The sequence below is a fragment of the Somniosus microcephalus genome, chromosome 22 (assembly GCF_052327205.1).
Source record: "Somniosus microcephalus isolate GS21.2 chromosome 22, FLI_Smic_1.0, whole genome shotgun sequence".
NCBI classification, from domain to species: Eukaryota; Metazoa; Chordata; class Chondrichthyes; order Squaliformes; family Somniosidae; genus Somniosus; species Somniosus microcephalus.
The window spans coordinates 34,904,010-34,927,424 of record NC_141008.1 but is presented as its reverse complement, the minus strand read 5'-3'; the positions used below and the strand labels follow the sequence as shown (position 1 = coordinate 34,927,424).

The window sequence follows — 23,415 nt, the reverse complement described above, 5'->3', positions numbered from 1 at the left end:
GCACTAATACATTAAAAGATGAAAGCGGCATTTGCCAACTTAGTCAGGGCATCCTGCCAGACCAGAAAACCTCCCGCAATAAAACAAGCAGATTCTGAACTGTGGTAAACTTGTCCTTTCAGTGACTTTACCATCAGAACAAACGTAATTCAGAGTCTTCTTTCATCAACTCAGACAAGGCGCTCATAGATTTCTTTGCCTTGAAGACCAAAACCAGCAGTGCAGTTAGCACAGGCACATCCTATTATCCAGTTATATTAACACCGACAATCTCCAATATCAAATTATGCTAACTCACAAACACTACCCCGATACTCAATTATATTAACCCACAGATACCCAGTAATATTAACATAAATGCCCTGCTACTCAGTTATATTCGCCACACTCCCAAATACACAGTTGTGGCGGAGCCACTAAAGGACTCAGACCATTTGTATATAATTCCCTTTAACAACATGTTAGCTACAGCCTGAGTCTGTATCTTTATTTATACTGTTTACTTGTATAGAGCGATTACTTTAACAGTGCGGGTAAACGCGATGACGTCACGCCGTACATCACGTGATCCCCCGCTGGCGGGAAGAACGTGATGACATCAACCACGGGACCAGCCAGCAGTCCTCGTGGAGCCTCCGAACTGAATAGACCTACACTCGATGTTCTCCTGCAGTTACTTGTTTAAACCTGTTAGTTTCCATTAAACTTCATTTTGTTTAAGCGCCTGAGTGGACCTCAGTCTTTGGATAGGAACTAGATATTCCTACATTGGTGACCCCGACTTTTGCGAACGGTTTTCGCAGAAGATAATCAACATAGAAACGAACACCGTTACCTTGAAGCTACCGCAGTTCTGGGAGCAACAACCAGCCGCGTGGTTCATCCAGGCTGAAGCCCAGTTCGCCATCAGGGACATCGTTGCGGATCAGACCCGTTATTATTACGTGGTCTCCGCCCTCGACAGCACCACAGCCTCGCAGATCGTCAGCCTACTCTGTAGTCCGCCTACTGATCGCAAGTATGACACCTTAAAGGCGCGGTTGCTGCAGGTCTTCGGGCTCACGAAGTCGGAGCGCACCCGCCGGCTGCTCACTATGCCCGGCCTCGGGGACTCCAAGCCGTCCGAGCTCATGAGCCAGATGCTCACGCTCCTCGGGTCCGAGCCGGAATGTTTCCTCTTCAGGGAGCTATTCCTCAGCCTACTCCCGGAGCAAGTTCAGGCTGCCCTAGCCAGGTCTGAAGTCACAGACGGCGCGGAGCTTGCTGCCGAAGTGGACAAGATCTTCGCGGTGACACAACAGCACTGCGCGGCCACGAGGCACCCACCCCCCCCAGACGCTGCTCCAGCTCCTCAATCAGCGGGGTTGTGCTTTTACCATGCCCGTTTTAGCGCGAAAGCAAGATGTTTCTGCCCTCCCTGCAGTTTTTCGCACAAAAAAAAAAACATCTACAGACACCCTGGCAAAAGAGGACCGGGTCTAACGAGCGCCCCGCGGCTGCGATGGCCATCGGAGATTATGGGAAGCTTCTCTTCATCACCGACTCCCTATCTGGTCGACATTTCCTTTGCGACACCGGGGCGCAGTGTAGCATCCTACCTGCGTCAAATCTCGATATGCTAGCTGGGGGCCACGGCCCCGCCCTCGCAGCGGTTAATGGCGCGGCCGTTCGGACCTTCGGAAGGCGGCAGGTCCGGGTGTGTTTCGGCGACCAGCGTTTCCACTGGGAATTCATCATGGCCAAAGTCACGCAGGCCATCCTTGGGACAGATCTTTTGTGTGCCAACGGCCTCCTGGTCTATGTCAGGCACTGCCGGTTGATCAATGCAGCCACGTTCCACTCCATCCCATGCCACCGCGGTAACGCCATGCCGCGCACTGTCTTCTGTGCGTTCCCACCTCCAGACGACTTCACTCGGCTCCTCAGAGAGTTCCCAGATCTGACCAGGCCCACTTTCTCCTCCTCGGCTACTAAACATGGTGTAGAACATCACATCACCACCACCAGCCCCCCGGTTTACGCACGGGCCCGACGACTCAAACCCAGCAAGCTCAGCAGAGTTCGACACGATGGAGCGGCTGAGGATTATTCGCCGGTCGAATAGTCCCTGGTCTTCGCCTCTCCACATTGTTCCGAAACCCGGTGGTGGATGGCGGCCATGCGGCGACTACCGACGCCTGAATGACGCCACTACTCCTGATCGGTACCCGATCCCGCATATCCAAGATTTCTCGGCCCATTTGGCGGGAAATTACTTTTTTCCGAAAGTCGACCTCGTCCGCGGTTACCACCAGGTCCCCGTGCACCCGCAAGACGTCCCGAAAACCGCAGTCATCACCCCATTCGGCCTGTTCGAATTTCTGCGAATGCCGTTTGGCTTAAAGAACGCTGCACAGGCTTTCCAGCGCTTAATGGACTCCGTGCTTCGGGACCTAAAATTCCTCTTCGTCTACCTCGACGACATCCTCATCGCCAGCCCTAGCAAAGAGGAGCACTTCTGCCATTTGCGCTCCCTCTTCACACGCCTCAGTCAACATGGTTTGATTATCAACCCGGCCAAGTGCCAGTTCGGCCTGCAGCGGATTGATTTCTTGGGCCACCGCATTACATCAGACGGCACAATTCCCTTACAGACGAAGGTCGAGGCGGTTACATCTTTCCCGCGCCTGCAGACCGTCATGGCACTACAGGAGTTCCTCGGGATGGTAAATTTTTATCACCGGTTCGTCCCTAAGGCGGCTCTGCTTATGCAGCCCTTGTACGAGGCCCTCAAGGCCAAGTCCGGTAAGGATCCGAGATGGACCGGGCGTTCGTCGACACCAAAGGCGCCTTGGCCAACGCAACCATGCTGGCGCACCCACTTCCAGGTGCCACCATTGCTCTTACCACCGACGCGTCGGACTACGCAATCGGCGCAGTGCAGGAACAGTGGGTGAATGGGACGTGGCAACCGCTTGCGTTTTCCAGCCGTCAACTACGGCGAAACGAAAGAAATACAGCACTTTCGACCAGGAGTTGCTGGCCCTTTTTCTAGCCATCCGCCATTTCCGGTTCTTACTAGAGGGACGTCCATTCACGGCTTATGTGGACCACAAGCCACTAACGTACGCTATGGCCAAGACCGCCGAACTGTGGTCAGCTCGGCAACAACGTCACCCGACGTTCATTTCAGAATTCACCACGGACATTCAGCATTTGGCCGGCAAAGACAACCTGGTGGCGGATTGCCTCTCCCGCGCGACTGTGCACGCAGTCCAACTCGGAATCGACTATGCCCTCATGGCTGCGGATCAAGCCTCGGACCCGGAGGTCCAAGCATACAGGACCAGCCCCTCTAGCTTCCAAGCGGCTGACGTCAAATTCCATGCCACAGGCACCACGCTACTTTGCGACGTCTCCATGGGAGTTCCCTGCCCTATAGTTCCAGTCGCCTGGCATCAAAGTGTGTTTGACGCCATACACGGGTTGTCACACCCTGGCATGAAGGCCTCGCAAAGGCTGATGTCGTCAAAATTCGTCTGGAGGGGTATGCACCTAGATGTCTGCGACTGTGCCAACACCTGCGTGGTCTGCCAAAAGGCCAAGGTACAGCGTCATGTAAAAGCTCCATTGGCCACCTTCGCTGTTCCGGAGCGTCGATTCGGCCACGTGAATGTGGACCTCGTGGGGCCGCTTCCACCTTCTCAAGGTTTTACACACATCCTCACAATGGTAGACCGCACCACTAGATGGCCAGAGGCAGTTCCTTTGGTTTCCACCACTTCGGCAGACGTGGCCACAGCTTTCATCTCCTCTTGGGTTGCTCGTTTCAGGGTACCGGCGGACATCTCTTCCTATCGTGGACCGCAGTTTTCCTCTGAGCTCTGGAACGCTGTGACTCAGGGGCTCGGCACCAAACTACATCGCACCACCGCCTATCATCCACAGGCGAATGGCCTGTGCGAGCGATTCCACAGGTCGCTCAAAGCCGCTCTGCGGGCCAGTCTTCAAGGTGCGGGATGGGTGGATAGACTTCCCTGGGTCCTTTTGGGTCTTCGTACGGTGCCTAAAGAAGATTTACAATCCTCCTCGGCGGAACTCGTATATGGCCAACCACTACGAGTTCCAGGGGATTTCCTCCAGTCTCCAACAGAGCCATGGTCCGCATCCCAGCAACTCGTCAGCCACCAGGAGGCGACCAGATGTTTCGCTCCAGTGGCTACGTCGCATCACGGCTTACAGAGCTCCCACGTCCCAACTGAGCTGAAAAGCGCCGAGTATGTGTTTACCCACCACGACGCTCACTGGAACCCGCTCAAACCTCCTTACACTGGTCCCTTCCGCGTCATAGAGCCGGGAGACAAATCCTTTTCGGTCGATATCGGAGGTAAACCGGACCACATATCGGTTGACCGGCTGAAGCCGGCACACTTAGACCTGGACCGCCCAGTCGAAATCGCTCAACCGCCAAAACGGGGCCGACCGCCCACAGTCGCCGTGCCAGATCCACCACAACCGCCCGACAGCTCGACCACCGGCCATCAGCTTCCACTCCAGGGTTACAGAAGTCGCTCAGACAGGCTTGTCAGGCCTCCTCGCCGTCTCACTTTTGCTGTTAAAGACAATTCTGGGGGGGGCGCATGTGGCGGAGCCACTAAAGGACTCAGACCATTTGTATATAATTCCCTTTAACAACATGTTAGCTACAGCCTGAGTCTGTATCTTTATTTATACTGTTTACTTGTATAGAGCGTGATTACTTTAACAGCGCGGGTAAACGCGATGACGTCACGCCGTACATCACGTGATCCCCTACTGGCGGGAAGAACGTGATGACATCATGACGTCAACCACGGGACCAGCCAGCAGTCCTCGTGGAGCCTCCGAACTGAATAGACCTACACTTGATGGTCTCCTGCAGTTACTTGTTTAAACCTGTTAGTTTCCATTAAACTTCGTTTTGTTTAAGCGCCTGAGTGGACCTCAGTCTTTGGATAGGAACTAGACATTTCTACACAGTTATATTCACAATTATATTCACCCACACTCCCCGATAAAAAGGGCAGCACGGTGGCATAGTGGTTAGCACTGTTGCCTCACAGCGCCAGGGACCCGGGTTCGAATCCGGCCTCGGGTGACTGTCTGTGTGGAGTTTGCACATTCTCCCCGTGTTTGCCTGAGTTTCCTCCGGGTGCTCCGGTTTCCTCCCACAGTCCAAAGATGTGCGGGTTAGGTTGATTGGCTATGATAAATTGACCCTTAGTGTTAGGGGGATTAAATACGTGGGGTTACGGGGATAGGGTGGGATATGTGTTGGTGTAGGGGTTATGGGGATCGGGTGGGATGTGTGTCGGTGCAGGCTCGATGGGCCGAAATGGCCTCTATCTGCACTGTGGGGTTTCTGTGATTTCTGTGAAAAAGAAAAGACTTGCATTTATATAGCGCCTTTCACAACCTCAGGACGTCCCAAAGCACTTTACAGCTAATGAAGTATTTTTGAAGTGCAGTCACTGTTGTAATGTGGGGAAACGCGGCAGCCAGTTTGCGCACAGCAAGCTCCCATAAACAGCAATGTGACCAGATCATGTGTTTTAGTGATGCTGATTGAGGGATAAATATTGGCCAGGACACCAGGATGAACTCCCCTTGCTGCTCTTCGAAATAGTGCCAGGGGATCTTTTACGTCCACCTGAGAGAGCAGACGGGGCCTCGTTTTAACATCTCATCTGAAAGACGGCACCTCCGACAATGCAGCACTCCCTCAGTACTGCACCGAAGTGTCAGCCTAGATTTTGTGCTCAAGTCTCTGGAGTGGGGCCTGAACCCACAACCTTCTGACTCAGAGGCAGGTGTGCTACCCACTGAGCCACAGATGACACCCAGTAATATTCACATTTATATTCACCGGCATTCACAATACACAGTTATGCTAAAATTGATGTTTATGATACCCAATTTTATTAACTCTCTGACACCTGCTGATAGCAGTCATATTAACCCACAGACACTACCTGATGAGCCACAAAAAAATCACCATTATCCACTCTCCAATAACTAGACCTACTAACAGGACTCAAACCTTTTTAGATATAGACCTGATGTAAAGAGCATACGTTGTTTTTTTTTACTTGCAATCGGGAAAATGTAACGTTTTCCCATTTAAAGTGATACAGATCCAAGCAGGCAAGAGCTGCTGCTGGGCACTTTTCTACAACGGGCTACTTCAACATTGTAAGCAGCAATTTATATGTGCGGAAGGATATCGTGCAGTGGGCATTTACCAAACCTGAGAAGAGGGCAAAGGTTCAGAAAAAGTGCACTTCAAAGACAGTGCCCGAGGCATTAATTAACTGTGTAGAGTAGCGCAGAAATGTAAACTTTGGGTCTAAATGGAATCCCAAAGAGGTGCCGTTGATCTGCTGGGCACAGCATGATATTAGACAGCAAAGAAGGAGAATGTGTTCACAGCTCACTGCCCTCCACCTCCGGCCCCGCACCTGCCAGTGTAGAATTTGTCCAAGCTGAAAATCATACCATAGTAAGGAGTATAATAAGTATATTTTAAACCACATCATATACAGCCACCCAGGCATCGAGCATTGCTCAGCCAGTGAATGCGTGGACGAGAGAGAAATTCATCACTGACAATGTTAAAATGGCTGTTGCGGCAGCATGTCATCAACATTAGCAGCCTTGCGTCATACAGTCCCGTCATAGCTAATAAAGAATAGTGCATCCATAGACTGAATACACTGCACTGCTGCAATATAGAAGACTTGCATTTATATAGCACCTTTCATGACCACCAGACGTCCCAAAGCACTTTACAGCCAATACAGTCATTTTAAAGTGTAGTCACTGTTGTAATGTAGGAAACGTGGCAGCTAATTTGCGCACAGCTCCTACAAACAGCAATGTGATAATGACCAGATAATCTGTTTTTGTTATGTTGATTGAGGGATAAGTATTGGCAGGACACTGGAGATAACTCACCTGCTCCTCTTCGAAATAGTCATGGGATCTTTTATGTCCACCTGAGAGAGCAGATGGGGCTTCAGTTGTAATATCTCATCCGAAAGACGGCACCTCTGACAGTGCAGCACTCCCTCGGCACTGCACTGGAGTGTCAACCTAGATTTTTTGTGCTTAAGTCTCTGGAGTGGGACTTGAACCCACAACCTTCTGACCCAGAGGTGAGAGTGCTACCAACTGAGCCACTGGCTGACACACCCACTCATTATACAGTCCAGGTATCACAAATAAGTGATGCTGCATACTTATACAGAATATGCCACATTATTTCCATATAAAGCACATCATTCTTGCCTCCCTAAACCTCTCCGCCACACCTCCTTAAATCGCTCCTTAAAAACCTACCTCTTTGACCAAGCTTTTGTTCACCTATTCTAATGTCTCCTTCTTTGGCTCGGTGTCAAACGTTTTTCCTGATTACACTACTATGAAGCGCCTTGGGATGTTTCACTACATTAAAAGCATTATATAAATTCAAGTTGCTGTCGTCGTTGAAGGGAGTGCCCAGAATTTGGACTTTCACATGTTCTTGTCAGAGATTCCGATTTGCAGCTGTCCACATCTAGGCCTCAAGAGGAAATGACTACCTTCTTTGCAGCAGACTACGGTGATCTTTGAGACAATCGGGAGCACATTGTAAAATGCTCCTGACTGATCCAGCCACCTGAAGTCTGCTCCAAGGAGACTCTTGCTCTGATGTGTGCTTGCTCACGATGGAAGTGCCACATTTCAGGCCTTTTGACCATTTTATTTCACAGAAAGGATTTGCAACATTCAAGTGGTGTGTTTGAAATTAAAGTGGGTTCGCACAGGTTTGAAATTAAAGTGGGTTCACACAGGTTTGAAATTCTTACAGCCCAATGCTGCAGTCATTGGGAGAAAGAAGAGTTTATTACGTGTTAGTGAGCTAGGTTTGCAGAGTGATCGAGGATAATAATTAATTAGTTATCTTGTTTTAAGCTTCCAGCAAACATCCACACCTATTAACGTTGAGATGATCTTTTCATTCGTGCTCAACATAGGATGCCCGCAGCGAATCCACTCTCCGTGTTGGGGGGAGCAAGGGGGTAACAGGTTTTATTGATAGACCAACAGCAGCAAATCATTGAACATGGAAGAAGTTGGAGGGACAGCCCTCCCCACTTCCTGTGGTCATAAGTAAAGAAAGGGAAAAGCCCATGTTCAATGTCAGTCATTTGGGATGTGTGCTGAGGTAAAGGCAAAAGAATGCCCTACACAGCTTATTTTAACACGAGTGTTAACCAAGTCTGTGTAATCTTTGGACTCTTTCAAAGCTAAGATAGACTAAAGGCAAGTCTATTCAGCCCATTAATCTGGACAGGGCTGCCTGATTAATTCTTTTTCTTATCAAATAGAATTACATTGAATTTACAACACAGAAACAGGCCATTCGGCCCAACCGTTCTATATTGGTGTTTATGCTCCACACGAGCCTCCTCCTACTCAATTTACTTCAACTCATGCTATCAACATATCCTCCTTTTCCCTCATGTACTTAACTAGCTTCCTCTTAAATGCATCTATGCTATTCGCCACAACCACTTCATTTGGTAGCGAGTTCCACATTTTCACTTAACTTAAACTGGTTGGGGAATCTAGGACTGGGGTGAGGGTCTAAACATCAGGAGTGAAGTTAGGAATCAATTCTACACACAAAGGGTGGTAGAAGTTTGGAACTCTCTTTCACAAATGGCAGTTGATGCTGGGTCAATTGTTCATTTTAAATCTGAGATTGATAGATTTATGTTAACCAAAGGTGTGGTGTATGTAACCTGTTCCACCTTAAGAGAACTACCTTAAGAGATGTACTACTTTCTCTTGGCTGCTGTATACTGTAATACCGGTGGTGACCACACCGGTATAAAAACGTTGTGTAGTGATTTGCTGGGCAGTTCAGCCCTGACCTCCAAATAGTAAAGACCTGTTAAAGTTATTCTTGTTGTCTGTGTCCAGTGATTTATAATAAGCATAACTGGGACACACAGACTCAACAGTGGCGACGAGTCCGATCTTACCCTGCGGCAAAATTACATCCAAGGCAGCTTCGTCCTCAGAACGGGCGTCGAGAAGAGGCATCCGCCCTCATCATCCTGCTGAGCACCACATCGCACGGGAGGCATCGAGAACCCGGGTTAAAAAGAAAAATTCTGACCACGAAGCCCTCCATCAGTGACAGGCAGTGATCATCCCTTCTACCACGGTGGTGGGTAAGCCGATCAGCGACACGAGCAGAAAGTCGGCCGCGTTGGCTGTGGAGTAGGGGAGGGAAAACGGAGGAAAAAGGGCGGAGAACTCGACCGCGGCCGGTGAAAAGGGCCGGGCTGCAATCGGGGCCGAGAGGCGCAGCGACTGGGGCAGCGTTAAGGCCACGAGAACCGCGGAGAACTCAACCACAGCCGGTGTAAAGGACTGGCCTGCAAGCGGGGCTGAGAGGCGCAACAGCAGGGGAAGCGTGAATGCCCGCGGGAACCGCGGGGGAGCAAAAAGCAGCGTCGGGGAATTGAGAACCGCTGGGGAGGCGAGAATAGCAGCAGCACGGCAATCGCCATTGCAGCCAGCGGGGGGGAAGGCGGCAAACGCGGGAAGCCGCCATTGTAGTCGGCGGGGGAAGAAGACGAGCGCGGGAAAAACCGCCAAGCGCGGGAAGCCGCCATTTTAGTAGGCGGGGGAAGAAGACAAGCGCGGGAAGCCGCCATTTTGGGAAAAAGAAAATTTAAAGAGACTTGCAAGGATGCCTAAACATGGTAACATCAATGCTTTTGATAGTGATGTTGAAGATTGGGCCACGTATGTAGAACGCATTGGAGTTTATTGTACAGCAAATGAAGTACCAGATGATAAGAAAGCAATAACATTATTAAACTCAATGGGGGCGAAGACGTACGGGTTATTGAAGCATCTGATAACACCAGATAAACCGGCGGATCAGACTTTCGCGAAAATTGTTACGATCCTGCAAGAACATTTAAACCCCACGCCGCTGATGATAGCGGAACGATTTAAATTTTACAGCAGAACGCAGCTGAAAGAGGAAAGCAACGCTGAATTCTTAATTGAACTGCGTAAGCTATCAAAGTACTGTCAGTTTGGTACAGGACTAGCAGATGCTCGGAGAGATAAATTCGTGTGTGGATTATTAAAAGAAGGAACACAAAAGCGCCTGCTAGAAGAAAAGGACCTTACGCTTGAGAAAGCTGTCACCATTGCAGCATCGCACGAGGCCGCAGCAAGAGGCACCGCGGAAATGCAACTAAGGTCATCGGAACTCAGCACCAATCAAATGGCATTGGGTGCAGTAAAGTGTTATCGTTGCGGAAGGACAACGCACGATCAGAATCAGTGCTGGTTCAAAAATCAGGAATGCAGAAAATGTGGCAAGCTCGGTCACATAGCTAAAGTATGCCGGTCAGGTAAGAAGACCAGCAGCAAAAAGTCACCGCAGGAAAAGTGCAAAAAGGTACACAAGGTGACAGAGAACAGTTCGGATGAACAGAAGACGGATTCAGACTCCAGCAGTAAGGAACTGGGTTGTCTAAGAATACATAATGTGGGTAACACAGCAGACCACCAAACTATCTGGGTCACACTTCAGATAGCAGGAGTCCAAGTGAAGATGGAATTGGACACTGGATCGGCATTGACGGTCATGAATAAGCAAGATTACAAAAGGTTATTTCCACACATTCCCTTAAGGGATACGGAGATTGTTTTGAAAACATACACGGGGCAAAGAGTATACCCCATTGGAAAGATAAAGGTAAAGGTGGTCCACAAGGATAAAGAAAGCTGAGGAATGGACTTGTATGTGTTACCTGAGGGAGGTCCACCATTACTGGGATGGGAATGGATCAGGAGAATAAATATGGACTGGCATTCCTTAAAAGCACTAACTGTAGATTCCGGCAAAAAGAAAGATGTCAAACCTAAACGACTGTCCAGAATATTGGACGATGCTAAAGAGGTGTTCCAGCAGGGACTGGGAACACTGAAAGGAATTACGGCAAACATCAAAGTTGAAGAACATGCAAACCCGAAATTTTTCAAAGCCAGACCGGTACCTTATGTGATACGACCTGCTGTGGAAGCTGAGCTGGAAGGACTAGAATGGTCCGGAGTACTGTCAAAGGTGGACTGGAGTGAATGGGCCACGCCCATTGTTCCCATCATGAAGCTTTCATCGAGTAACAAACCGGGGGAACCGGGGAAGGTTCGCATCTGTGGCGATTTCAAGAGCACTGTTAATCCGGTGCTTCACACGGTGCAATATCCGCTTCCACGGATTGAGGATATCTTCGCTTCGTTGGCTGGCGGGAAACACTTCACCAAGATAGACCTGGCGCAGGCGTATTTACAGATGGAAGTTGATGAAGCGTCACGCCAGTATCTCACGATCAACATGCATAAGGGCTTATATCGGTATAATAGACTGGTTCTTGGAGTGGCATCAGCTCCAGCGATTTGGCAAAGGGCCATGGAGCAAGTATTACAGGGAATTCCAGGCACACAATGTTACCTGGACGACATTCTGATTACAGGAAATGATGATGAGGAACACCTTGCAAATTTGGAACAGGTGCTCAACAGATTGAAAGAATATGGACTTTGAGTTAATCACCAGAAATGTGAGTTCTTTCAGAAGCAAATCTCGTACTGTGGTCACGTCATTGACCAGGAGGGGCTTCACAAGTCACCTGACAAGATCGAAGCTGTTGTGAAGGCTCCCGCTCCGGAGAATGTATCCCAGTTGAGGTCGTTCCTAGGGTTGATTAACTATTACCATAGGTTTCTGCCAAATTTATCCACGGTGCTACACCCGCTGAATGCTCTTTTGCAGAAGGGAGTGCCATGGAAGTGGAGCGAGGACTGTAAGCGGGCCTTTCACAAAGGCAAGGCATTGATCACCTCTAAGGAAGTGTTGGCTCACTTCAACCCAACGCTGCCTATTCGGTTAGCTTGTGATGCTTCTCCATATGGTATTGGGGCAGTGCTCTCACATAAGTTGCCAAATGGCTTGGAAAGACCAGTCGCATTCGCATCCAGATCATTGACCTCCGTTGAGCGCAACTATGCTCAGATAGATAGGGAGGCTCTCAGCCTTGTGTGGGGAGTAAAGAAGTTTAATCATTACCTGCAGGGCCAAAAGTTTATGCTACTGACAGACCACCAGCCGTTGGTATCCATTTTTAACCCTAAGAAGGGTGTTTCGGTGATGACAGCACAGAGACTCCAGAGATGGTCTCTTTTCCTAGGGGCACATCAATATCAGATTGAATTCAAAGGTACAAAGCAGCATGGTAATGCTGATGGGCTGTCGCGCCTGCCACTACCTACAGCGGAGGAGGCACCGACGGTTGACCCTGTTGAGTTATTTCACTCGACCATCATCGAATGCTTACCAGTCACCAATGCAAGTATTGAAAGAGAAACCAGGAACGACCCGACACTGTCCCGGGTCTACGAATTGACAGTGAAGGGATGGCCTGCACATGGTGATCCACTGTTACCGGCATTCTCAGCAAGACGAGAACAGCTGTCCGTCTGTCAAGGAACATTGATGTATGGAACAAGGGTGATTATTCCTCCTAAGTTAAGAGAGAGAGTTCTAAAGGAACTGCATGAAGGTCATCTGGGGGGGAGTCCAGATGAAAAGCCTTGCTCGGGCTTATGTGTGGTGGCTGGGTATCGACCAACAGATAGAGGATCTGACGAAAAGCTGCTCAGGGTGCCAAAAAGTTCAAAATGCACCTCCGATTGCACCGCTGCATCCATGGGAATGGCCTTCAACCCCATGGCAACGTGTACATATTGACTTTGCTGGTCCTTTCATGGACTCCATGTTTTTAATTGCGGTGGACGCACATTCTAAATGGCCAGAAGTGATTAAGATGACTACCACTACCTCGGAAAAGACGATCGCGGTGCTAAGAACGATATTTGCAAGAAATGGATTGTCAGAACAAATATGTTCAGACAACGGACCGCAGTTCGTGTCAGAAGAATTCCAGAAATTCATGAAGAAGAATGGGGTGAAACATTATACCTCTGCCCCATATCATCCGGCTACAAACGGGTTGGCCAAGAGATTTGTAGAAACGTTCAAAAAAGCAATAAAGGCCATGAGCGAAGATCAGATTCCACTACAACACAAGGTGGACAATTTCCTACTGGCATATCGAAACACCACTCATGCAGTGACAAACCAAAGTCCTGCCATGATGTTCTATAACAGGAGGTTGCGGTCCAGGTTGGACTTGTTAAAACCAAATGTGCGGAGGGAAGTCGAAAACAAACAGTTCCAGCATATAAATAACAAGACCACTCGGAGTTTCGAAATAGGACAACCAGTGTTAGCCCGGGACTATAAAAATGAGAAATGGCAATCTGGAACAATTCGGGCCAGACAAGGACCCCTGATGTACACGGTAGACATTGGTGAAAATGTAATATGACGTCATGCTGACCAACTGGTAGAATCGAGAACAAGGGTCGAACCCATGGTTACGGCAGAGACAACCGTGGAAGAAGTTAGTGAACCTGAAGCATCTACCTCAGAAGTGAATGTACCTGATGATGATGTCCAATTCATAAGAGATCAACTAGATGAGTCACCCCAGCAACGAGAATCAGAGACCCCTGAAAGACGTTATCCAACTCGGATCAGGAGGCCTCCTCAGAGACTGAATCTTTGAACTGTTTTGCATGAAGTTGTATATATATATATAGATGTTATTATGTTATGTTAAATGGGGATATACACTGTTAAGCTAAAAAGGGAGGATTGTGGTGTATGTAACCTGTTCCACCTTAAGAGAACTACCTTAAGAGATGTACTACTTTCTCTTGGCTGCTGTATACTGTAATACCGGTGGTGACCACACCGGTATAAAAACGTTGTGTAGTGATTTGCTGGGCAGTTCAGCCCTGACCTCCGAATAGTAAAGACCTGTTAAAGTTATTCTTGTTGTCTGTGTCCAGTGATTTATAATAAGCATAACTGGGACACACAGACTCAACAAAAGGTATTAAGGGATATGGTATGTGGAGTTAGGTCACAGATCAGCCATGATCTCATTGAATGGCAGATCAGGGTCGAGGAGCTAAATGACCCACTCTGTTTCTATGTTCCTAAATATCACTTTGTGGTCTGAGCTGCATATCGTGGCTTTTATTCATTCCATCAATTTTGCTTCTCCAATCTTTCAGTAGGCGGACTGAAAATACTTTAAAATATTTTAGTTGCTTTATTTTACAGATAGCAAGTGAACATAGAGTGACAGTTATCATCAAAGCTCACTTGTTTAACTTAACTTCAAACCCCTCATCATCATTCTATAAAAGAAGCTAGGGGTTATCTTTGCTTTGCAGGATCATCCTGGAGTAGTGAGCAGAGCGAGACCCAATAGTGCTTGCTGTGGCCTAGCCAGATCTGATGATGGATGGCAGCTGCAATCAGCTTGTCAACAAAGTCATTACCAGTGACATAAAATACATATAACCATATAAATCAGTGATAGTGTTCATCAAGTAACTGACAGATTTTGCATTATTTTTACACAAAATAACTTTTGTTTGGTTGAAAATTTAATTTACAATGTAATTCACAATTCTGATCATTTTCACAAGAAATATGACTCCTTTGCCTCACCTTTAAAACAAATTTATTCTACAAAGTAACAATTTTCCATCAATTTTTTGCACAGAATCTTGGGGAGAAAATGAAACCTAAATCTATCAGAGCTGGGTTATTCTCTCACTCCTGATGCTTCTCATCCAGTTTTATTTCACTCCAATGTTTCTTTCATTTATTTCTGGATGATTTAACCTCTCTCCCTGTCCCTGATGTGTGCTCACTTTTCCCGTTTGTGAATTTCTGCCTGCTTGTTGCTGAACTGCAGAATTCTCAAACTCTGTGCATTTATTCTCATTTTCCATTTGTTGCTGGTTCCCAATCTCTCCATTCAGCACTCGTTTCTGTCCTTCTATTAAGAATCCCCTATTCCAGGTGTGGTACTGTCGTGGTTATGGTACTTTACGAGCAAGCCAGAGGCTGTCAGTTAAAATCCCACTGCGGCAAGTTGAAATGGAATTTAAAAATTTGGTAATTTGTGGGCCAGCACCAGGAAAAATAACTACAAAAACTGCCGGATTGTCAGAAAAACCCAACTGTCCTTCAGGAACGGGAACCTAACCTATACATAACTATGCCGTTGACTCCAAGTTCCCTTTGATGTGGCCTAGCAAGCCACTCAGTTGAATACATTTTCTTCAGTGCACAAATCATAAGAGTTGGGTGGACCTATCGGCAACAATGAAGGCACTGTATCAGGACAGGCCGGTTGACCCAGAAAAGTCTTCCTAACATCTGGGAACAGGGGTCCATATTGGGAGAGCTGTAGTTGTAGTCGTACTCACAGAATCATATCTATCAGTCAACATCCCAGGCTCCTCCATTACCATCACTGGGTCTGTCTCACTGGCAGGATAGACCCACCAGAGGTGAGGCTACAATGGTATGCAGTTGGGTGGGCTTGACCCTGGGAGTCTGCATCATTGACTCTGGACTCCATGAAGTCTAATGACTTCGGGGCAAACAAAGTAAAGGATACCTCCTACTGATAACCACCTTCCTTGAACACCACTTGGGGGAGAGTAAGGGCACAGAATATCAACTACCAAGACTGGCTCAGTAATACCACCACTGACCAAGCTGGCCAGGTACTGAAGGACATAGCTAGCAGGCTGGTCTTGCATCTGGAGGTGAAGGAATCAACATATGGAGAAACCTACTTGACCTTGTCCTCACCACTTTTTGCAGACACATCTGCCCATGAAACCATTGTTAGGAGTGAATACCGCGCAGTCCTTGTGAAGACAAACTCTCATCTTCATAATGAGGATACCCTCCATCATGCAGTATGACATTGTCACCATGCTAAGTGGGTTAGACAAAGGGAAGATTGAGCAGCCTAAAGCTGAGCATCCATGAGGCGCTGTAGATAATTGACAGCAATCGAATTGTATATAACCCTCATCTGCAATCTCATGGCCTGGCACAACACACATTCCTCCATCACCAGCAAACTTGCTGGGAGACCAACCCTGGTTCAATGATGTAGAAGGGTTCTCCAGGAGCAGCACCAGGCATTCCTTATACTAAGGAATACCTTAGTATAATACCTTAGTATAATATTGGGCTAACTGCATGCTAAACACAAAAAGCAGCATGCTATAACAGAGATAAACAATCTCACAACCAACAGATTAGAGCAAAGCTCTGTAGCCCTGCCATATCAAACCAAGAGTGTTGGTGGAAAATCAGGTACTAACAGGAGGAGAAAGCTCCATGAGTACCTCTGTCCTCAAGTCTGGTGGAGTTCCACCCTGAGTTGAAGAGACAAGACTCAGGCGTTTGCAAATGTCTTTGCCAAAATTACCAGTGAATAATCCCATTAGGTTCCCTCCAGAGGACCCCACCATCATAGATGCCAGTGTCCAGCCAATTTAGTTCACTCCAGACATTACGAAGTGGCTGAGTACACAACACAGCCTATACGGAAAATTACCCAGGCTTGTCCTATCCACAAAATGGAGGACAATTATAACCCAGCCAATTACAGCCCTATCAACATCCTCTCAACCATCAGCAACAGTATAACAAGCAATACCATTTACCATTAACCTGCTCACTGATGCTCAGTTTAGGTTCCACCAGAACCACTTGACTCCAGAGCTCATCACAGCCTTGATCCAGACATGGATACAAGAGCTGAATGTTTGGTAAGAGGCAAAATTAGCTGCTCTTGACATCAAAGTGACATTTGATCAATTATGACACCAAAGAGCTCTAGCAAAACTGAGGTTAATGGGGGTCAAGGACTTGGATGACAGCCAGGCTTGGGCGAACAAGTAGCAGGTAACATTCACACCATATTAAGTACCAGGTATTGACTATGTTCAACAACAAAATATTCAAACACCTTCCCCTGACCTTCAATGACACCATCACCAAATTTCCCACCATCAACATCCCAGGGGACACAATTGACTAGATGTTTAACTGAACCAGTCACATAAATAATGTTGCTACAAGAACAGGGCAGAGGTTGGGTACCCTGTAACAAATGGCACAACTCATGACCTCTCAAGGCCTCTCCACCATCTACAAGGCTCAAGTCAGGAGTGTGATTGAATACTCACCACTCACTTGAATGGATACAGCTGCAACAACACTGAAGAAGCTCAACAGCATCCAGGACAGAACAGTTAACTTGATTGGCACCCTTGCCACTGGATTCAATATCCATGCCTTCCGTCATCATCAAACTATGGCTAGAGTCTCTACCTATCTACAGGATGCACTGCTCAACGAACCAAGCTTATTTTGGGCAGCATTTACCAGCCCTGTGATCTCTGACACAGAGAAGGACAAGAGCAGCAAGATTTGGGGAATAACATCACTTGCAAGTTGTGCCCTATAAATCACACACCATCCCGACTGGAATATAGGATGCTGTTTCATCATCATCAAAGGGACAAAATCCTGGAATCTCCTACCCAACACCATCTTGGGAGCACCATCAGCACAAGGACTGCAGCAGTTCAAGAAATAGGGCCACCAGTACTTAACTAAGATTAAGCAACTTTGCCAGTGTTGCTCACAACTAGGGAAGAAATTTTAAAGAATTAAATCCTCTGGTGTGTTACACAGAAGCAGTCATCTCGAGCTGCAGTGCCACATTTCATGTGCTTCAGTTTTGATATTTCCTGTCACACAAATCCTGAGCCAACAACAGTGCATCTACTGCCAGCACTTCTGCTTCATGACATCAGTGATGGCTGCACACCAGCTGCCGTATGACATGTCTGAACAAAGTGTGGTGGGCATGACACCCCCCCAGTGTGAGGAGCGCTCTCTTTGTGCATTTGTAATAGTGCAGAGAGCATAGAGCTGTCCTCATTCAGTCACTGCCCTGTAATCACTACACTTTGCTTTGTGTGTGAAATCTCAATGGAGCCAAACGATGCTCTGACGATCAGGAATCTACGTCACTGCAGAGGGGTTAATGTGATTGATATCAACAAAACCGGCATCAGAAGGCTTTTAATTACAGATTACAAATATTAATGCGGTCAGCATTACTCCAATAGCCTTAGCTCGTAGGCACCTCATTTACTGGACTTTGCGGAGGGTGCATTTGCTGTTGCAGTCTACAGGCTTCAAATCACTGTGCAGAAAATATGAATGAAGCAAGGCGGCTGGCTGCCCATCCCCCACTCTCATGCCGCATTCTCCATTCACACCAGTAGTCCTGTCCCCATACGTGTTGTTAACCACTCTCCCCTTGTGTGCAGCCTGTGCTTTCTCATTGCAGGAGATCGAAGACTGCAGCAGCTGCCCTGCTTTGTTCTTATAGCCGAACACCACATATTTTTCAGCTCGCTCACTGCGACTGCAGTGAAATCAGCAGGTGGTGATTACAGCACATCCTCTTTATCCTTCCCATCCTAGAAATATTTGTGCTGGAGATAATGATATCTCACCAGCTGTAAACAGAACTTAAGGTTTTTATGCCTGCTGCAGCATCACTGCAGCAAACTCCACACGTGCTGACCTTACTTGGGCTGCCAGGTATCCAGCTTTCAGCTGGACAATCCATGTGGGTGTGTGTGTCTGTATTGGGTTTTTTTTTAAAAAGAGAGCTATCTTTTTTTTCCAAAAACGTAGACCGGGCAGTAAAAAGTCCTATGCTTTTGTGGTTGCGATCAGTTTTGGTCTGGTTTTTGAGGCATACAATGTCTCAGCGCCATGTTGGAGCAACTGTCCAAGTCAGACACGAACAGCCAGTCAGTCAATCTGGTGGATCTTGGCAGCTGAAGACGTGACCGCCAATGGTGGAGAATTTAAAATTGGGGATGTTTAAAAGGCCAGAATAGGTGGAGCGCAGAGGTCTCAGGGGATTATAGGGCTGGAGAAGATTACAACGATAAGGAGGGGCAAGACCATGGAGGTATTTGAAAACAAGGATGAGAATTTTAAAATCGAGGCGTTGCTTAATTGGGAGCCAATGTAGAAACATAGAAGATAGGAGCAGGAGTAGGCCATTCGGCCCCTCGAGCCTGCGCCGCCATTTAATGAGATCATGGCTGATCATCCAAATTCAGTACCCTGTCCCTGTCTTCTCCCCATATCCCTTGATCCCTTTAGCCTTAAGAAATATATCTAACTCCTTCTTGAATATATTTAATGAATTGGCCTCAACTGCCTTCTGTGGTAGAGAATTCCACAGGCTCACCACCAGGGGTGAAGAAATTCTTCCTCATCTCTGTCCTAAATGGCTTACCCCTTATCTTTAGACGGTGACCCCTGGTTCTGGACTATCCCGCCATCGGGAACATCCTTCCTGCATCTAGTCTGTCTAGTCCTGTTAGAATTAAATGTAGGTCAGCAAGAACAGGGGGGCGATGGTTGAGCGGGACTTGGTGTAAGTTAGCACACAGGTGGCAGAGTTTTGGATGATCTTGTAGGAATGGTCAAATTCCTATCTAGAGATTGAGTTCGACGCAGGCAATCAATCAAAAAGGTTTTTAATGTCAAACTAATGAGTTTAAACAGATTGATGCAAGAGAACTATGAATACAGGTCTTAAAGGGGCAGAGGCTCCACGAGGACTGCCAGGGCGGTCCCGTGGATGGCGTCATGACGTCATCACGTTTTTCCCGCGTTTGGATGATCACGTGATTAGCGGCATGCCGTCATCGCGTTTGCCCGTGCTCTTAAAGGGACCGCGCACTGTACATGCAAACAGTATATACAATGGTACAGATTTAGTCTGTAGCTAACACATCGTTAAAGGGAATTATGTACAGTTGTTCAGAGTCCCTCAGTGGCTCTGCCACAATCTCAAGTTTATGGAGGGTAGAACTAGGGAGGCCGGCCAGGTGTGCTTTGGATTAATAAAGTCTAGAGGTAATAAAGGCATGGATGAGGGTTTCAGCAACAGATAAGTTGAGGTAAGGACGGAGACGGGCGATATTACGAAGGTGGAAATGGGCGGTCTTAGTGATAGAACGGATATGAGGTAGGAAGCTCAATTCGTGATGAAATATGACACCAAGTTTGCGAACAGAGTTGGTCAGCCTTATACTGTTGCTGGGGTGAGAGATCGAATCAGTGGAAAGAGAACGGGAGTTTGTGGCGTGAACCGAAGACAATAGATTTGGTCTTCCCGATATTTAATTGGAGGAAATTTCTACTGCTCCCGTGCTGGATGTCGGACAAGCAGTCTGTTAGTACAGAGACAATGGAGGGTTCGAGAGAGGTGGAGGAGAGGTAGAGCTGGGTATCATCAGCTCACGTGTGTTGACAGATGATGTCACCGAGGGGCAGCATGTAGGTGAGAAATAGGAGGGGGCCCAAGGATAGATCCTTGGGGGGGGGGGGGGGGGGGGGGACCCCAGGAGTGACAGTGCGGAATCGGGAAGAGAAGCCAATGCAGGTGATTCTATGGTTACAGCTGGAACGATAGGAATTAAACCAGGCGAATGCAATCCCATCCAGCTGGACGACAGTGAAGAGGTGTTGGGAGCAGAATTTTGTGGTCAACCGTGTCAAAGGCTGTCAGTCAAACAGCCTTTTCTTTCCCAACTGCAATATGTTTATAACTAATAAACACAAGTGTTGAAACCATATTTTTTTTTAATGCGCCTGTGATTTTTCTCCTGGGTTGCTCCCAGCATTCCTCAGTCTCGAGGCTTGCAGTTGAGCAGAGCCTGCACCTCGGGTCAGTCAGGCCCGACATCTACTACTTTACTGTAACTGCTTCTCTACCACAATGTGCTTCTCTGTTCTATTTAATGGCTTCCAACGGATAACTAGAGACACAGCCAACGAGGTAATTTCTTTCCAAGAACATTGATCCTTTCTCAATGCTTTTACATTTAAGGCACCGCTGATGAGGTTTTGCCCAAATTATACAGGCCAACCTAGGAGACGAGCTAAAGCTGACCAACAAAGCCCCCAAGATTTGACGACTCATGACCAGGCCTGACAAGTAGTTACACGGGCTTTGTACCTTACGTTGCAGGTACACACAATATTCCTTCACTTGTATTGGAGTGAAAACATAAATACATGAAAACAAGAAGTGGAAAGCCAAATGTTGAAGGCATAAAATTGCTGGTATATTTCAAGGATGGTCCATGGGCATGTGTCCTTGGGAAATGTTGAACTTTTACATTAAAAATTATGTATTCTGGATAATTTTAAGCACTTTTATACTTCACAGTTAATAGATTTTTAAGACAATAAAAGGACTTTTGTACTTTCAATAAACCAACCAGATCATCAAACAGTCCTTCTCCCACACCCGACCCCTCACCACCCCAGATTACAAAGGCACTCTACTCCCTCCAGACCCAGTTCACAGAGATACTGCACTACAACTCTCCACCCTTTCACAGAGGCAGTCCTTTAACCTCTAACCTTCCCAGTTCATACTGGCACTCTTCTCCCATCCAACCCAATCAAGCTGGTGCTCATCTTTAATACCCCTCATTCAGCAGCCCATGCTGGCACACTTCTTCCTCCCCCACCCCAAAGCATTGCCCCCCTCTTCTCATCAAAGCCACACTCCTAGCTTCTGCCTTCTTCACTGCCATCATTTCCCCCACATCCCGCTCCCATTCACTGCCATCCACACCTCCCTCTTTCACAGGCATCCACTTGCCCCATCCATTCCCTTTTGTCATGCACTCTCAGTTCTCCTCCGTGCTCACCTTGGCATCCATTTCCTTCCACCTGCTACTCCCAGGTTGGTGCTAATGCACTGGATAGGTCCCACTTCTCCTTGCTCTACCTCCCGGTGCCAGTGGCCAGTTTTGCTGCCTCTGTATACTGAAGGCAGGTACTCCAATTGTTGCGAGAATTTCTAACTACAGCGCGCAGAACTCGGGCCCTTTAGCGCTGTGAGCAGAGTAAAGAGAAGAGGAACTTGTCCAGTACATTAGCTGGACTTGGGTGGAGGGGGAGCTTTCTTGTGCTGACTTGTGTCAGCAAACACTGACACGTTGAACGTGTCCCCGAAACCACGCGCGTCAGCATGAAACATATATGCTTAATGGGAGCGAGTAGGGCGATTAGATCATTTTATTTCCTATGAACTGTGTATCGACAGCTCCAGGTTAATTTTTTTGCGTGTGACTGAGACAAACTGTTCCCATTGGCGGAAGGGTCGAGAACCAGAGGACACAGATTTAAGATGATTGGCAACATGAGGAAAAACTTTCTTACGTAATGAGTGGTTATGATCTGGAATGCACTGCCTGAAAGAGTGGTGGAGGCCGATTCAATCGTGGCTTTCAAAAGGGAACTGGAGAATACCTGAAGGAAAAAACTTTGCAGGGCTATGGGGAAAGGGCGGGGGAGTGGGACTAGCTGAAGTGCTCTTGCAGAGAGCCGGCACGGGCTCGACAGACTGAATGGCCTCCTTCTGTGCTTTAACAATTCCATTATTCTATGATTTTGAGCCATGCCTCTTGGCCTGTCCGATTTTGGACAATTAAAAGAAATAGATGAAGGCAAATGGCCTTTCAAGAGCCCCAACTCCAAGAACAGACAGTATTGAAAATCCACCCTTACCCAGGGTGACCGCACTCAGACACCCGGGGCGGCTGCCCTCAGGCGACCCGGTCAGAAATTCTGGAAAATCAAATTCTTACTTTCATCCGGGTTTGGTGCAGCGAGGATTGCACTGTGTTTCCGTTTAACCTCTTCCACATTCTCAGAGATCTTGTCTATGAATCCTCGAATTTCTTCTACCTGATAATTATATGAGATCAAAGCATTTAGAAACACATTCCCTTTACTACTCACTTGAGACCAAAGCATAAGAGAAAGCAGACTTTTATTTAGTACATTAGCCATTACGCAATGCAATGAAACAAGGACATTAAAATAAAGATTGCAGACCCTGCCAGCAACTATGCAGTGTTGTCAATTACAGAGTCTGAATACCAAACGTAGGATCCCAAAACATGAGACATGCTCATAAAACTTGAATAAGATATGTTATTTCACCCAAGCAGCTCACTCTGCCATTCCTCTTTTAGAACATAGTCTATTTCTCATCTTTTCCAACCTATAACAATCCACTCTGGTTTTTTGACTCATCCTCACTGGTGCCTTTATTATTTAAAAAATGTGAATCAAAGCACTTCCTTTACTTTCCCATTTCCAACAAGATTTGAATTACCCACTCAAACTCTACTCAGTGTAATGTTCTGAAACCTGGAGTTTCACCTCTCACTCTCCGCATCCTTTCCAACACTTTGCTATATTTTCAGATGTATAATTAACAGAGTTAACTAATACTGCCCCATGTGCTC

General features: G+C 47.4%; 1 protein-coding gene across 4 annotated transcripts in view; it reads right to left on the bottom strand.

The window, feature by feature from the left end:
• LOC147102168 (syntaxin-1A) overlaps window positions 1-23,415 on the bottom strand; it is a 256,279-nt gene that overhangs the window by 164,520 nt on the left and 68,344 nt on the right. For all 4 annotated transcript variants that reach the window (XM_085964451.1, XM_085964453.1, XM_085964452.1 and 1 more), the window contains exon 3: window positions 22,750-22,849. In XM_085964451.1, the coding sequence (XP_085820577.1) occupies window positions 22,750-22,849 (100 nt within the window). The remainder of the gene's footprint in view (window positions 1-22,749; window positions 22,850-23,415) is intronic.